General features: G+C 46.0%; 1 protein-coding gene across 1 annotated transcript; it reads right to left on the bottom strand.

Annotated features, from left to right (window-relative positions):
- Positions 1 to 2,636: 2,636 nt before the first annotated feature.
- On the bottom strand, positions 2,637 to 2,891 carry LOC122453164 (40S ribosomal protein S27-like). The gene has a single exon (XM_043487033.1). The coding sequence runs from the start codon at positions 2,889 to 2,891 to the stop codon at positions 2,637 to 2,639; it is 255 nt and encodes an 84-aa protein (XP_043342968.1).
- Between the last annotated feature and the right edge of the window lie 15,104 nt (positions 2,892 to 17,995).

Consider the following 17,995-nt stretch of genomic DNA (forward strand, 5'->3'; position numbering starts at 1 on the left):
CAGCAGTTGTTATGCTTGTTATTATTCTTCACTGCTTTCCTTCCCAGTAGACTGTGAAACTCTGAGGGAAGGCTCCAGGTCGGTTTTACTCCCACTGTATGTTTGGAGCTTAGCACAATGCCTGGGACGTAGAAAGGGTTCAGTAAGCCATTGCTGAATGAAAGACTGAAGCGGAAGGAAGCCATAGAGGGAAATCCAGAAAAAACACAAGCTCTGGCATCCCGATGGCCTGGGTTCCAGCCCCAGCTCTGTCACTTACAGCCTGTGTGACTGTGGGTAACTCACCACTCCTCTCTGAGCCTCCATTCCCCATCTCTCAAAATATAGCTAGTAATAACATTGTCATTATGGTTGTAGGAAGAACTACATTTGATACTGGATAGATACTTGGCACTTTGAAGATGCTGAATAAGTAGCCTTTACACTAATGATGAAATTATGAAGCAGTAGTAATCATCTTCAGTTTCTGTCTGCAGAGTGCTTACAAGCTGATTGTTTCATTTCACTTTTAGAATAGCTCTTGGATGAAGGAAGCTGAGATTAAGAGGTTAAGCAACTTGTTCAAGGTCACCCAGCATTGTGGGGTTAGGTGCAGACTGGACCAGGCAGCATGATTCTGGAGTTCCTCTTCTAGGACCCTGCCAGTTTCTGCTGTTTTTTTTTGTATTTTTTGCTACTTGGGCCCAAATCTTGCTAGATTATAAAGAGCAAACATGCCCATTTCACTACAGAATCCCTAGCCCCCTGTGCAGAGTCTGACAGAGAGCCGGTAGTTGGTGAATAGTTGTTCAGTAAGGAAATGCATGAGTTTGTCCATGACTCTCTGCTCACCCAGACCCTTCTGGCTGCTTAGTTCAGGCAGGACCCCTCTCACTACCTCCCACTGGCTTCTTTTGGCAGGGACGAAGGCAGTGTGCCTCAGAAGAAGCATCCGTGGGTGTCACTGGAGCATGTACCTGGCTCCACTGAGAGACAAGTCAAGTGTCCCCTGGAGCCCTGGCCACCTCTTTCCCAGCACCTGCTTGACTGCCCACTCACCTGTGACAGCTGGGTCAGGGGCAGTGCTAGAGAAGGCATTGTGGGCAGCCAAGTGCCCTGGGGTCCCCAAGCTTGGCTCTACCCAGGGACTCTGGGGTTGAATGCCATTCCTGAGCCTCATGGGCAGAAGTGGGGTAGCCAGGCCAGCCTCCTGGGAGACATCTCAGCCTTGGGTCCTTTGTGGTGAAGAAAGCCCTGGGCATCGGTGTGGCTGAGTCCTTGCCTTTGAAGGGGCAGAGTTTGTGGTGGAAAGTGCACTGGACTTGGGGCCTGAGCAGCTGGATGTAGTCTCAGTCCATAGGTGACTGTATGAACTTGGACAGGTCATTTAGTCTCTCACAAACCTCATTTTTCTCATCTGTGGAGGCACTGATGTGCAGTGGTTCCATAGTTCCACATATGAAGACTTGGATTATTTGTACAGAGAAAGGACTCCATAAATGTTAGCCATTATCTGTAAGCGGGATGAAAGTTCCTATATGGCCAGTCATGTGAGGAAAGATTGGATATCAAAGTCCCTGTAAAGGGCCCAGTCCTCTTGCTTATAAATGGCAAAAGATAATTACAGTTTACACTGTCCAAGCCTCACCTCTACTTTAGGAGCAAAAGATTAAGGTGATCTCTGGAGATTTATTGGCAGCAGCTTTTGTGTAGTGAATCATCCATTCATTTCTATCCATGCTATAAAGAACTATAGAAATGATGTAGCCCTGGGGCCATACATTTTAGTGATAATGATGATGATGATAATATTAATGAACATTCACTGCACACTTATCTATGCCAAGGATTGTGCTGGGTATCATATTTGCTCATTTAGTTGTCGTATCATCCCTGTGAGGTGGGCACTAACTTGATCCCTGTTTCCAGGTGAGGAAGCCGAGGCACAACAGCATAAACAACTTGCTATATCAGTCTCAGTAGGAAATGGAGTCAATTGGATGGTTCAGACAGAGAGACTTCAGTAAAAGGGCTGCTGGCACGGGACCAGCGACCTTAAGGGACTAGATAAGAGATGTTGACCGCGACAGAGGCTGGCCACCGCGGGACGGGGTTGATCATGCCCAGAGGTTGGCGCTGCAGGGCAGGTGCCTCAGCAAGAGCCGTCAGTGGTCTGGGAGGGCTGCAGCCCCTGCTGGACGGTGGGGGCCCGAGCTGTGGGGGCAGCATGATGGGCGTGGGCGTGGGCGCTCGCTCTCCTCAACTTCTCATCTCTCGCCAGTTCTCCTGTAGCCAAGCCCGCTTGGAAGACGACCAGCAAGAGAACCTGGGAGATGCAGTCTATGCAGACCCCAGAGCAGGACAAAAAAACTGTAGACATAGGACTAAGGGATAGGAAATGGTGCAAATAGAAAACAGTACATTTGCTTGAAGTCACGCTGCTAATAATATGAAAAAAATATTCAGTCTAAATGCTCACCTGGTTTCCTGGTGGTCTAGTGGTTAGGATTTGGCATTTTCACTGCTGTGACCCAGGTTCATTCCCATGGTTTGGGAAATGAGGTCCCACAAGCTGCGTGCTGCAGCCAAATTTTTTTTTTTTTAATCCAAAACGTGTTTTTGGGATGGTTTCCCTTTCATCTTGATACAGGGTACGTTTAGTGCTGCTTCCGTCTGAAACAGCATCCTTCTGTAAGCCTTGCTTTTCCTCCTGTAGGCTGGCGGAGGACAGTGGAGCAGCTGACACATAAAACTACTGTTTGTGCATGGCTAAAGACGGTGGTGATTTTATAGCATCCTGGACATTTTACATCCATGAAATAGGAACTGGGGCTCTGCACCAGGCACTTCTTCTTGTGTTTCCTCTTCTCCTCTTCTGGAGAGGGATGAAGAAGATCCTTTGTGGGAGGCATGTTCTCGTGAGGAGGTCATCACTGCCGGAAAAGGGCCAGCCAAAATTTTTTTAAAAATTGGATTGTTTAATCACAGATACATGCTTATCAGGAACTGGCAGGTCACATAAGGAAGGCAGGAGGTGACCGTAGTGGGCAGTCACCCATGCTTTATCCAAGAAGGCCTGATAATATTCAAGTCAAGCCATTTTTTTTTTTTTTTTTTTTGCCATCTGGAGAGATAGGCCCAGTGTTACGGATCTTCCCATTTTTAAGAGAAACTGAAAAGAAGGATTTCAGTATAATGTCTTCCATTCTTAACTATTGGCAAATAATCCCAGCTTAAAATTATTCTGGTGAATGAATAAAGAAGCTGTGATACATGCATACAGTGGAATATTATTCAGCAGTAAAAAGACATGATGGATGAAGCCATGAAAAGACATGGGGAGGGGGATGCAGTGTATATTGCTGAGTGAAAATAGCCAGTCTTAAAAGGCTACATACTATATGATTACAAGCATATGACATTCTAGAAGAGATAAAACCATAGAGAGAAAAGATCAGCAGTTGCCAGGAGTTTGGGAGGAAAACTATGAATAGGTAAAATGTAAGGGATTTTTATGACAGTGAAACTATTCTTATGCTGCTGAAATAGTGAATACATGACATTGTCTTTGTCACAACCCACAGAACTGTCCAACACAAAGAGTGAACCCTAATATAAATAATGGGCTTTGGCTAATAATATGTTGACTTATCAATGGTAACCAATGTACCACATTGATGCAAGATATTGACAAAAAGGAAACTGGTGGACAGAAGATAGGAGTAGAAGAGGAGGCATATGGGAGCTCTCAACCTCCCACTCAATTTTCTGTAAACCTAAAGCTACACTAAAAGTAAGGGCTATTAATTAAAAAATATATATACTGGAAGTGCCCCATGGGCCAAATATAACATGTGCCTGCTGGATCCAGCTACCAGCTTGGGTGGCTGACCTGATCCAACACCCTCATTTGACAGATGGGAAAACTGAAGACCAGAGGAGGGAAGGGGCCCTGCCAGTCTGCAAAGCACAGTGTGAACAAACATTCCCATCTCGGGATGCTGGGGATCTTCCCAACAAAGGGGGAGAGGGGTCCCCCCCGGAAGGGTCTGCTGCTTGTGTAAGCAAAGGCAGCTGAGGAGAGAAAGGCCAGTGAAGAGCTCTGGCCAGGCAGTTAGGCTGAGATGCCCCAGCAGTTAGTGAGAGCCTCTCAGAGCCTCGTTGAGCTTAGTGTTTATTTAGCCAGAGGCCGGTCTCCCGCCCAGCTTGGCCTGGATCGGACTCACTGAGTTGGATGCAGAAAGGAGTGGACCCTTGTGACCCTTGTATGTGCCTTAGAGCAGGATAAGCCTCAGGACAGGAGCTGCTATCTGCAGGGCCCAGCCCTGGAGCACAGTGACTGTGATGTTAAGAATACGTCAAACATTGGAGGAGTGCGGGGCGATTTTCCTGAGCCCCTTTGCATATTTTATCTCCTCTCGTTCTTCCCTCCCCATCAGGGCTATGAAGCAGATAGGCTATTATTCTGGTTTTATGGATGAACAAATAGAGATGAAACAGATGTTAAGTATGTTCCTCACACTGACACAGTCATTGTGTGGCCGAGATGGGATTTGAATCCATGCATTTTTTAAAAAATTTATTTGACTGCACCATGTAGGATCTTTGATCTTTGTTCAGCAAGTGGGATCTTTTTTAGTTGCAATCTGCAGGATCTTTAGTTTCAGCACTTGGGATTTAGTTCCCTGACCAGGGATCGAACCCTGCCCCCACATTAGGAGCTCAGAATCCTGGCCACCAGGAAGTGCCCTGGGCATGCTTTTAAATACTAAAAATTATGTTTGGGTAAAGACAAAAAGAATAGAAACACTGTATTCTAGTTGTTAAATGTATTTGTCATAGGAGTAGAAGTTAGCATTCTGAAGCTACATGTATATGAGAGTTAAATAAGTGAATGAATTGTGGATAATGGGAGCCGGGTTTCTCACGTCAGAGGAAGAAGTCTCCCGTGAGCACAGGGGAAAGACTAGAATGAACTCTGTGGGGACAGAGTTAGAAGTCTCAGTATGAATTCATGTCTATTTTAATATATGTACAGATAGACACAGGAACAAATGTAGATACATGTGCATGCATGGGTTAGCATACTTCTGCATTGCCTTGCTCTGTCTGCTGAGAGATGGACAGTGACACCCCAGAAGCAATGAACTCAGACCTTGGTTCCTAAGGGTCATTCTCCAATGAAAGGAACCAACCCCACCAGGGAGAAATGGCCAGTTACAGGACTAAGCCAGGGAAAGTACAAGGTAATTCTAATGCCTAAAGTGGTGTCAGAAAGAAGGAAGTATTAAAAAAAAAAAAAAGATGGAGTCTGAAAAGAGGACATCAGAGTCAACCTGAAAGAACTCCCAGTGGATTAAGTGAATAAATATCATATTAGGTTATAACCCAGATTATATTGAAGAAAGATCCATGAGTCTGTATTGATACAGACAAATAGTTAATAAATAAGGAAAAGGTGCCAAATCTTCACCACAGGAGAATTCCAGATAATTCATGTAGAAGGAATGAGGAAAGTAGAAAGTCACTAGTAGACACCACAGTCGTAACTGCAAGAAACCCTGAGTATGGTAAAATTGGCAGGCAAAACTTTAAGGGGAAACAGGACATTTGTATTGCCTCAAGGGACCTCCCCCAAACATGGTAGTTTTAACATATGTCCACAAATTCTTTGATATTCTTCTCCCAGGAGGTAGAACTTAATTTCTCACCCCTTGAACTGGGTGTGGCGTGTAGGTTGAACTCAGTCTTTCTCATCTCCGAGTAGGATGTGGAAAGGGAAAAACTGTAATGTTATAGTGGAGAAACCTGGCAGATTCCACCTGAGCCAGGTGCTCAAGTTTAACATCACCATTTATAACATCGTGTATATCATACCCTGACGTGGGGGCTTCCCTAATAGCTCAGTGGTAAAAGGATCCGCCTGTGACACAGGAGACACAGGAGACTCGGGTTTGACCCGTGGGTCAGGAAGGTTCCTTGGAGGAGGAAATGGCAACCCATGCTAGTATCCTTGCCTGAAACATTCCGTGGACAGAGGAGCCTGGTGGGCTACAGTCCATGAGGTTGCAAAGAGTCGGACACAATATGATGCAATGAGAAGAAAGCTTCATCTTTGTGATATTCTTCCTAAAAACTTATCAGCTCTGTTGTATCCTGAGAAAACATCAGATGCTCCCAAATTCATGGCATTCTACAAAATACATGAGCAGTACTCTTCAAAACATGTCAAGGTCATGAAAGAAAAAAAGAATCTGTCACAGATTGAAGAGATATGATGACTAAATGTGATGTGTTACCATTCATTGGATTTTGGAACAAAAAAAGGACGCAAGTAGGAAAATTGGTAAAATCTCAATGAAGTCTGTAGTTATCAGTTTGATACTTTTACAACAGTTCTGTAAGATGTTCATATCAGGGAAAGATGCAGTTAATGATGATCGGTAACTCTCTGTTCTGTCTTTTGCAACTCTTACATGAAAGCTTTTCCAAAATAAAAAACTTATGAAAGAAAATATATCTATTGCACAAAGAAATTAATAGCCACCACCAAGGAAATCTCGAAGCCAGTGAGAATGTGGTGCAGCTTTATAGTTCTAACACATCCTGTTCTAACACAACAGTGTTCTAACACAGTGCTTACACACGGAAGCCTTCATTTCTCAGATCTAGTTTATATTATTCCATGTTGGTCTTTCTAACAGCCCAGAGAGTGAAGTTAGATAGCATAGATGAGGAAACCGAGACACACAAAATACTTCCCACCTTCCCATTGAACAGATGAGGGGACTCTATCCCAGAAAAAAGGAAGGATTTGTCCCAGTCACAGAGCAGGTTAGAAGGCCAGTCCAGGAGTCAGACTTCTGGCTCCACTTTCTTAAAACCGTCTTGGCTGCTGTTTCAGGGCGGCTGTAGACAAAGCCTAAATGTGGATATTTGGAGGCAAAGCAGAGTAATTCTCTTCTTGCCCCCACCCCCTTCTCACCTCTGAGTTAAGCAATAAAGCTGAAAAGATCCTTCAACAAACAAATCCCTCCTCATTATAGAATCCACAGGCACATCAGCTCTTAGGAAACCTGCAAGGCAAGCTCTTTAGGCGGGAGGGCTGTTCAAACACGCCTGTCTAGGTGCCCTCTTTCCTGTTGACTCTCAAGAAGACAGAATGTCTGTTTCGGGAGCAGCAGTTCAGTGGACATCTGGGCTCCCAAGCCCCTGTGGTGGGCCTGGCTGGGGGGCAGCAGAAGCAGTAGGCCTTCAAGGCCAGGATGCACCCTGGCCGCGGCACGATCTACACTTTTCTATTCCAAAGTTGAATTCTTTCTCAATGTTGGAAAACGTTCCAAACTGCTGTTGATGGAGAAGGGCATTTGTGTAGTGTCAGACTCACTGGGTGATCGGATAAAGATCATCCGTAGTTCAGAGGATGAGTCTAGAAAAGATGAGCCTCATTTCTTCAAAGCAAAAGTCAAGCCTCACTGTCCCTTTTAAATTCTGAGAAAACTGGATTAATAGGAAATGGTGTTGTTCCTGAAATCGGGGTCAGGAACTCTGGGCAAGGCTTGGCTGCACCAAGAGGTGGAGTTGCTTTAGAGAACAATGTTTGTTTGCTTAAGTTACAGAAAGACAGAGAAAAGACCTTAGTTGGGCATCTTATTTGAGAGATGGAGAATGGTTTCTCTATTTGCATAAACAAAATATTAAAGCTTTTTGTTCAAGAAACCTATATCTCAGGGGAAAGGAATGCAATCATTCCAGTAATTAACAATTCCCCCAAGAAGTGTGGTTTGCATCATATATGATCTTCTCATTTCGATCCTCTTGGTTCCCGGAAAACCCAGTGTTTCTTCTCCAGGGCCCCATGGAGGAGAGATGGAGTTGACAAGAGGCTCTGCATACCTATGATGTCAGAGTCCAAAGTTTCAACTCTTGGCTGATCAGCTTTTAAGATTAGAAAATACGTCGTGGCTCAGTGAAAGATTCTGGGTGTTGCTGTCTCATCAGCCTGGGTTTGAATCCCGCTCCTACTTGATAGCTGTGTGCTGACCTTCAGCGAGTTGGCTAGCTTCCCTGCATCTTCAGTTTCTTCTGTTTCAATGGGGATAAAAGCTTCTATTTAATAGTAATGTTGGGAAAGCCCCCCAGAGAGTTGCATCGTGTAGCAGGTGCTCAGGACACATTCTCCTTGAGTGTGTCTTGACTGTCTTCTCTCTAATTTACTCTTAAGTAGTCCTGTTATCTAGGAATATGGGTTAGTCAATGATTACTTCGTATTTCCCTCAGATAAATAAGAACTTCTTTCTTCTTTCTGTTTTTAAAAAATTACTGCCATATGGAGTTATGGAAAATTTAATTTTAATGATAGCCTTCAAAAGGTTCAGCAGATTAACTGATACTTTCTACTCTGAGCAAGGTAATCACACTCTCTACCTCTCCTTTGTAGCCATTACCATCATTTTAATTGGCTAATTAACTGTGAGATGAATTGTTGAATGATGATCTGTCTAATCAGAATGTCAGTTTTTAAAAAATGTTTATTTTAAAATGTGTCTGTTTGTTTGGCTGTGCCGGCTCTTAATTGCAACATGTGAGATCTTTAGTTTCGGCATGTGGAGTCTTAGCTGTGGCATGTGGGATCTAGTTCCCTGACCAGGGATCGAACTCAGGCCCTCCTGCATTGGGAGTGCAGAGTCTTAGCCACTGGACTGCCAGGGAAGTCCCAGAATGTAAGGTTTTTGAAGGCAAGGGTGGTACGGACAGCATCTGTGATGTTTGTCATCATACCCCTCATAGCACATGCTGGCCGGTTGCACATGCCTCACATGTGTGTATGTGTATGTAACCCAGTAAGTATTTGCACGAACAAACGAATGAGGACCTTAGGAGCAAAACTAACAAACAAGAGGAAGATGTTTCACAGGATGCTATGGAGGATGATAGCGCATTAGTTTTTACTTAAGTTTTGACTGAATTGTATATGGCTTTTTGGCCATAAATCATAAGAGATGACTCTGGGCACATCACTAGAAGTGACAGCTTCAGATCCCAATTTTGCCACTTCCTAGCTGTGTGGCTTTAGGCAAATAAGTCCTTTTATACCTCTGAGCCTCCACTGTTCCAGATGCAAAATAGAAAATAACGTTTAGCTCTGGGCTTTGCTGTGAGCGTCACAGGTAATGTAAGTGACGCTTTAACATGGTGCCTGGAGCATCTTACAGGTATGATAAAGATAGGACCTTCGAGAAGTGGTGGTTTGTGTGTTAGAGCGCTCGCTGGGCTCAAATCCTGATTCTATTATTTATTAGCTGTGTTACTTTACACAAATTAGTTAACTTCTTGTGTCACATTTTTTCTTGCATACAAAATGGGGATGATAATTATATTGATAATATGCCTACCTTTTATGGTCACTGTAAGATTTAAATATAATTATTATAGGTAAAATTCTTAGAGTGGTGTTTTATGTGTGTGTGTAGATGTGTGTGTGTATACACACATGCATATTAGGCATACTCCAGGTGGTGTTGTTATTCTTTGGTAGACTATGTTTACCCTTTGAGGGTACAGTCATTTTCAGAAGCAACCATTTAAGTGATAAAGCTGAGAAAGAGTTTTGGGTAAAATTTTCTTTAGCCCTAAGTGTCCGGAGCCAGGAAGTCAGGCATGAACTGGACGCTGTTTTGACTCTCGATGGGCCTCTGGCCAGGCTGAGGAGACAGACACACATAGCATTTCAAGAAAGGCCAGCCAGGTCCTTGGAGCAGGAGGCAGGAGGCTTAAATTCCAGTTCCGGCTATGCTTTGAATTTGCTGTGTGGCCCTGGACAGGTGCCTTTCCCTCTCTGGGCCTCTACTTTGGAGAAATTAAGTTTGGTGTGATCTGCGGAGCTGTCCTGCTTCATTGGTCCTTGGAACTTAGGGTTTTTATTCGTTAAGTTGGTGCTGCTTCCAACAGTTTCCATCCCCCGAAGCCTGTGCGGCCTCTGCAGGAAGGTGTGTGAATTCCACGTGCCGAGAGAATTCCGAGCTGCCAGCCTCACCCGCCTGCCCTGAGTGAAGGCCTTTCTTGGGAGTCCCCTCCCCTCAGTGGCCCTGAGGAGGCGAGCCCGGGCCGGTGTCTGGTCTCAGAGCCCGGCGTGTGCGACGCAGGGGCTGTGCCCAGGTCTGCAGGGCTCCTTCCCCACCCGCTGCTCTGAGGCTGTGAGGACAGTGAGAGCTGCTGCTTCTAGTGCCACTTTCCCCACACTGAGTTTAGGGAAACGCTGTATTCTGTGGGGTGTGAATGGGGTTCAGTAACATAAAGGTGGTGATGAGGTTCCAGCCTCAAATGGCAGGGGCAGTGGGGGGGGGGCGCAGAGTATTTCATTAAATTTAAATAAGAATCCTCAGGTCTTCATCACACCTGGAATTTCCTCAAGGAACAGTACAGCAGACGAGACAAAGGCAGTCTCACAGAATAAGAGCAGAGGCTGGGTTTTGGATCCTGGTTCTCCTTCTAGTTCTGTGCCCGTGGGGGAGCTCACTCGCCCTTCTGAGCTGCAGTTTCCTCGTTTGTGGTTCAGAGGAGATGAAGTGGAGCCTGCCTTTCAGGACTGTTGTGAGGGCAGAGGGCAGCATCGCGTGCAAAAGCCTCTGCAGGGGCCCGGGACACAGCACTCAGCACGTCGCTCCTGTTGCCTCGTTCAGGGGGCTCCCGTGGAGGGAGCTCTGGGCACCTCTCAGGATGCTGCTGCTGCGGGAACAGTGTGGGGATGATCGATCCGCGTGTTCTGCGCTTGCTGCTCCGTCACCCTGACGCGGGAGGACTCCCGCCAGCATCGGCGCTGCCTCTTCATGCAGCTGCACTGATCATCGCGGTCAGTGGTAGGGGCAGAGTCGGGGCACCCCATCCTGGGTTCTGAAAAGCCAGGTGAGCCCAGACAAGGCTGAGTAGGCAGGTGCGGTGGGAGCAGGGGCGTGTGAGAGGGAGTTGTGGAGGAAGAAGGTGCAGAGATGGGCTCGAGTGAGGACCTGAGGCTGGGGTGAGGAATGTGGACGTCGCCCCGGGCAGCGGGGAATCGTGCTGAGGTGTCTGAGTGCAGCTGCTTGCTCCACTGTGCCCGGGGCGCTGGCATCTGTCTGCCCCAGCTGTGTGGCTCCTCTGCCCCCGGGATCCAGGGCCTGCCGTGGAGGGCAGCAGCAGGGGCAGTGGCTGCCTCAGGAGACAGGAGATACGGGGAGAGCGTTAGCCCCGACTCGGTGCTGGGCCCCTGGGACGTGTTGCTTTACCTCGCTGTGTCTCAACCTCCGTGTCTGTAAAATGGGAGGAACCATCATTCCGGAGCAGCCTAACCCACGGGGCTGCATACGTTCATTGAGATAAAGTATTTCAGCCACCCCGTTAAGTGGAGATGCTACTGTATGCCAGGCCCTGTGTTCAGGCCTACAGAGGGTTAGATGAACAGCGTTGCTCCCTAACCCGTGGGTGCAGGGTCGGGGCTTACAGTGGGCTGGTTACCATGCAGTGAGGTGTGACTGTGGTCAAGTTAAACCTTCAAAAGCGCCCTTTGCCCAGTGTGGGGATTGGAAGGCTGTGAGGGGAGGAGGCATTCAAAAGATTCCGCGGAGGAGGTAGCACCCCATTAGTTAGTGGATGAAGAAGGAAGGAATGAAATTCTAGGCAGAGGAAACAATGAGCAAAGGTGAGGCGGTACGACGTGCCGCGGTTTATGTGGGCAAACAAGTAGCAAGTGAAAGTATTAGGGCATTACATTTAAAGTGTGGAAGGAGGTTAATGGGCACTGCTGACAGGAACAGTGCTTGCATTTAAACAGATGCATCATCTAAAGCTAAAGAAGTGAAGCTCAAATAGGATAATTTCAGGAATTAACTAGTATAACGCTTTTTTTTTTTTTGGCCTCCCTTGAAATTGTAGCATGGTCCCTTTGGTCTCTATGATAGGTTACATCAGTGGTGCTGGGCAGACTGCAGGTCTTGAATGCCAGGCTGAGGGGCTTGCTCTGCAGTCTGCAGACTAATGGAAGAATTAGCCACAAAAGCCAGGGGATTTAGAATGGAATCCATGGCATTCTCTGCATGTACAGGGCTGGCTAGGCAAGGAGGTTGCCAGAAGAAAAACAGAGAGACCTTTGCCCTCCGCCTGCACTTAGGCAAAAAGCAGAATTAGGGTAAGGTTGGCCGAGTGATCTGGCTATTGTGCCTGCCCTTCGGGTGTCAGCAGCCAATCTGCCATAGTGCTGGGGGCTTAAGGCTTGCTGCTCAGGAGGCGGGGTGGGGAGCCCGGCCACTGCCTGGGCTTTGAGGAGCTCCTGCATGCAAGTAAGCCCAAGCCAAGGAATTAGTCCTGTTGTTCCCTGGAGGAAAGGGCTTGGAGGTACCTCCCTAGCTGGGGATGCACACCCTTCAGCCTGCTGCCACTGGCAGAGAGTCTCTCAGCCTGTTTCTCCAGACTCTTCTGGAGCCTCTGAGCTTGACGGTTGAAATCTTCCGTTGTGAGGTCCCTGGGGTGGAGAGAAGCAAGGGCTGGGAGACGCAGGGCCCTGGGCCAGGGCCTGGCTCTGCCTCCAGCTCACGTGGCGCCTTGGGCAAGTCTCTTCACCTCCGTGAGCCTCATTTTCCTCATTTCTAGAAGGAGGAACATCCTCCATAATGCACATATGAGCATTAAATAATCTGTTTGGAGGGCTTTGCATTAGTGTGTTTGGAGAGCTTTACACTGAAAGAAGTGTCGTATTTTTATTAAAAGAGGCAGAAGGGGAGAGCAGAGAAACATGACAATAGTTAGAAATGTGAATGCTCCCTTACTGTTTTTTTTTAAAAAAACTTTATAGCATGCTGGGTCTTCGTTGCTTCACAGGCTTTTCTCTAGTTGCAGCGAGTGGGGGCTACTCTCCAGTTCCAGTGAGCGGGCTTCTCACTGCAGTGGCTTCTTTTGTTGCAGAGCATGGGTTCTAGGCTCTCGGGCCTCAGTAGTTGTAGTTCACGGGCTCAGTAGGTGTGGCTCCTGCCCTCGAGAACACAGGTTCAGTAGTTATGGCACATGGGCTTAGCTGCTTTGTGGCACGTGGAATCCCCCTGGATCGGGGATCTAACCTGTGTCTCTTGCATTGAGATGGTTGGATGGCATCTCTGATTCGACGGACATGAGTTTGAGCAAGCTCCAGGAGTTGGTGATGGACAGGGAAGCCTGGCGTGCTGCAGTCCATGGGGTCGCAAAGAGTCGGACAGGACTGAGTGACTGAAATGAACTGAAGTATGTTTTGGTTATGTTTTTTAAATTAACTGTATCACTTAAAGGCCTACACTGAAATATTTATGGACAAAAATATGTGATATTTGAGATATGCTTCAAAATAAGGAAAGGAGAAGACTGAATTGCCAAAGCAATCTTAAGAAAAAAGAACAAAGTTGGAGGAACCATGGTCCCTGACTTTAGACTGTGATCCCACAAAGCTGCAGTAATCAAAACAACATCATCCTGGCACAAAAATATACACACAGATCATGGGACAGGGTAGAGAGCCTAGAAGTAAACTCAGGCACCCATGGTCAATTGATCTATGATGGAGGAGGCAACAATATGTAAAGGGGAAAAGACAGTCTCTCAAAATAAGTGGTGCTAGAAAAACTGAACAACTTCATGTAAGAGAGTGAAATTAGAACATCTCTTCACATTGTATACAAAAGTAAACTCAATATGGTTTAAAAACCTCAATGTAAGAGCTGAAACCACAAAACTAGAAGGGAACATAGGCAGAATACTCTTCAATGTAAATCATAGCAAAATATGTATGTATGTACATATATATATTGATACATATATACGTACATACACATGTACATACATATATATTGATCTGTCTCCTAAGGGAAAAGAAAAGCAAAAATAAACAGATGGGACCTAATTAGACTTTAAAGCTTTTATTATGTTTTATTGCAGGTAATGAATCTAGTTTCCTGTGCTCTGTAGTAGGACCTTGTTTACCATCCTATATACAATAGTTTGCATCTGCTAGTCCCAAACTGCCGGCCTGGCCCTCCCCTGCCCCCTTTCATGGCAGAACCACCCGTCTGTCCTCTGTGTCTGCGAGTCTGTTTCTGTTTCATAAATAAGTTTATTTGTGTCGTATTTTAGATTCTGCATATGAATGGTGTTGTATGCTATTGGCCTTTCTCTTTCTGACTTACTTCACTTAGTATGATAATCTTGAGGTCCATCCACGTAGCTGCAAGTGGCATTACTTCATTCTTTTTTATGGCCGAGTAATATTCCACTGTGTGGGTGTGTATACACACACACACACACACACACACACACACACACACACACACACATAGATACATTCACCATATCTTTATCCATTCATCTATCAGTGGACATTTAGGTTGTTTCCATGTCTTACCTGTTGTAAATAGGCCGATATGAACATAGGGGTACATACAGCTTTTCACACTCTAGTTCTATCTGGATATTTGCCCAGGAGTGGAATTGCTGGGTCACATGGAAACTCGGGTGGACTCCCCTGGGGGATCAGACAGTAAAGCGTCTGCCTACAATGCGGGAAACCCGGGTTCTGTTCCTGGGTCGGGAGGATTCCCTGGAGGAGGAAATGGCACCCAACTCCAGTACTCTTGCCTGGGAAATCCCACGGATGGAGGATCCTGGTAGGCTACGGTCCATGGGGTCGCAAAGAGTCAAACACGACTGAGCGACTTCACTTTCACTTTTCACTTTCTTGGCAACTCTATTTTTAGTTTTTTAAGGAATCTCCGTACTTTTCTCCATAGTGGCTGCACTAATTTGCATTCCAACAGTCTGTCAGGGTTCCCTTTTCTCTACACCCTCTCCAGCATTTGTTATTTGCAGACTTTTAAATCATGGCCATCCTGACCAATGTGAGGTGGTACCTTATCGTAGGGGACCTAGTTAAACTTAAAAGCTTTTGCAAAGCAAAGGAAACCACTGACAAAATGAAAAGACAACCTATTGAAAGGGAGAAAATATTTGCAAAGTTATGATTGATAAGGGGTTAATATCCAAAATCTATAAACAGCTCATACAACTTGATATATAATGTCCCAATTAAAAATGAGCAGAAGACCTGAACAGACATTTTCCCTAAGAGGTTATGAAAAACTGCTTAACACTGCTAATCATCAGAGAAGTGCAAATCAAAACCACAATGAGATATCATCTTACACCTCTCAAAATGGCTGTCATTAAAAAGTCTAAAAATAACAAGCATTGGCAAGGATGTAGAGAGAAGGGAAGCTAGTACGCTGTTGGTGAGATTGTAACTTGGTGCAGCCATTGTGTAAAACAGTGTAGAACTACCGTATTTAGCAATTCCACTGCTGAGTATATATCCAAAGAAAATGAAAACACTAATTTGGAAAGGTATGTGCACCCCATTGTTTATAGCAGCAGTGTTTACAATGACAAGATATGGAAGCAACCTAAGTGCCATCAATAGAAATGGATAAAGAAAAAACACTGTAGAAAAGTGTTTTGATCAGAAAAAAAAAAAAGAGTATATGGTATATATACATAATAGGGGGCTTCCCAAGTGGCTCAGTTGTAAAGAATCTGCCTGCCAATGCAGAAGATGCAGATGTGGGTTCCCTCTCTGGGTTGGGAAGATGCTCTGGAGAAGGAAATGACAACCCGCTCCAGTATTCTTGCCTGGAAAATCCCATGGACAGTGGAGCCTGGAGGACTACAGTCCATGAAATTACAGACAGTCAGGAACAACTGAGTATCCAAGCCTTTAGTATACATAATAGAATATTACTCAGACATTAAAAAGAATGAAATTCTGCCACTTGCAACAATGTGGGTGGACCAAGAAAGTATTATACTTAGTGAAATAAGTAAAACAGAGAAATACAAATACTCTTGTTATCACTTATATATGGAATCTAAAAAAGAAGTGAATGGGTATAATAAAACAGAGACAAACCCACAAATATAGAGAACACGTGGTTACCAGTGAGGAGAGGGAAGTGGGGAGGGGTGAGATGGTAGCTTGGGTCTCTTAAACCCATACCCCCATGTATAATTATAAATAAGCAACAAGCATGTAATGTATAGCACAGGGAAATATAGCCATTATTTGGTAGTAACTTTAAAAGGGGTACAGTGTATAAAAATTTTGAATCACTGTCATAAACCTGAAACAAATATTATGAATTAATAAAAAAAGGAGGTAGGAAGAACAGAGAAGAGGATGGGGATGAGGGAGGTGGACAGAAAGTGACTCCAGAGGAATGACAAGGAGGCTGGAATGTGGTGAAGCCCAGGAAGAGGGTGAATTGAGGGAAAAAAGAGGCACCAGAGGCCATGGGGTGGGGAGAAAGTGAGGACCAAGAGCAGAAGTGGTCAGCACCCCCTTCTCTTTCTCTTCCTGGTCCCAAAGGGTCCAGATGTCTCCAGCCACCTCAGCCGCTGGTTGTGGAAGGTGGGGAGGTGGGGAGGCCAAAGCCGCCCCCCCGGGGGTCCCATCTTTTCCCAGCAGCCGGAAGCAGGTCAGCACTGTGGGGTGGACAGCGCCTGACTGTGCGGGGCATTGCACTCACTCCTAGATCCCTCTGTGAGGTGCTGGGTTTGAGCCCCCAGTCCAACCTCTAACTCCTCCCTTTTTGGCAGCTTTCTCAGCTGCCTTGGGACCCGATCTAAAGGACCAGGCCAGGGTGGGGCTGGGGCATGGTCTCTCCTGGGGCAGGGCCTGGCACGTGGAGGAACATCTTTCAGGACCACCCCAGGTACCAAGGGTTTCCTAAGAAGTATGAGAGGAGGACCCTTCCTGCAGAGGCGCAGTGTGCTTGGAGAGATACAACAGATGGGCATGAAATCCTCGGAGAACAATGGGAGGGGTGTAGACTAAGCTCCGGAGAAGGCAATGGCACCCCACTCCAGTACTCTTGCCTGGAAAATCCCATGGACGGAGGAGCCTGGTAGGCTGCAGTCCATGGGGTCGCTAAGAGTCGGGCACGACTGAGTGACTTCATTGTCACTGTTCACTTTCATGCATTGGAGAAGGACATGGCAACCCACTCCAGTGTTCTTGCCTGGAGAATCCCAGGGACAGGGGAGCCTGGTGGGCTGCCGTCTATGGGGTCACACAGAGTCTGACACGACTGAAGTGACTCAGCAGCAGCAGCAGCTGACTAAGCTCCAGTGTGCCTGGAGGTCTCTTCTTGGAGTCTCACTGAAACTCAGCCCTGCCAGTCCCCAGCTATGGGACCCTGGGCACTTTCTTCACTTCTCTGGGCCTCAGTTTATACATCTGTAAAATGCACATTACACTCTCTGCCCTGCCTGGCCCTCAGGAGCGGTTTGAGCACATCTAGGATGATGGATGTAGAAGCACTTTGTGATCCCTGGCACCCTCTATGCACGTGAGCTCTTACCCCTGGATTCCAGCCTGTGTGGCCAGGGTGTTGAACTGTGTTTCTCTGCTGGGCTGTAGTTTTTATCCATGAGAAACCCCCACGTGAGGAGAGCCCCTTGACCTTCTTAAGTTACTGTTGACATTTTCTCTCTTGTTTTGTTCAGTGTATGAAGACCTACTTGCTCTGTTCTTATTAGAATATAATATGAGGGAAAGATGTGTGTTTCTTGAAGAACAGATTCCTTTATTTATCAGAAAATGAAAATTATGTAATCCATCCTTCTTTTCTTTTAGTCTCAGCTACTAGGAAGATGAGAGTAAAATTTAAGCTCAGTACTATCAATGTGGGGCTTCCTAGGTGGCTCAGTGGTAAAGAATCTGCCTACCAATGCAGGAGACACAGGAGACATGAGTTCGATCCCTGGGTGGGAAAGATCCCCTGGAGAAGGAAATAGCAACCCACTCCAGTATTCTTGTCTGGAAAATCCCTTGGGCAGAGAATCCTAGCGGGCCATATAGTCCTTGGGGTTGCCAGTGAGTCGGACATAACTTAGCAACTAAACAAATAACAATATAGGTTATTTTTATACATTTTCTTCCTTTTTTTAAAAAACCTGATTTTAATTTGCT

The sequence above is a fragment of the Cervus canadensis genome, chromosome 14 (genome assembly GCF_019320065.1).
Source record: "Cervus canadensis isolate Bull #8, Minnesota chromosome 14, ASM1932006v1, whole genome shotgun sequence".
In the NCBI taxonomy this organism is placed as follows: Eukaryota; Metazoa; Chordata; class Mammalia; order Artiodactyla; family Cervidae; genus Cervus; species Cervus canadensis.

What these genes read in the sequence shown, in the direction of transcription:
- LOC122453164 (XM_043487033.1), bottom strand. Translation starts at nt 2,891, where the DNA reads ATGCCTCCCACAAAGGATCTTCTTCATCCCTCTCCAGAAGAGGAGAAG.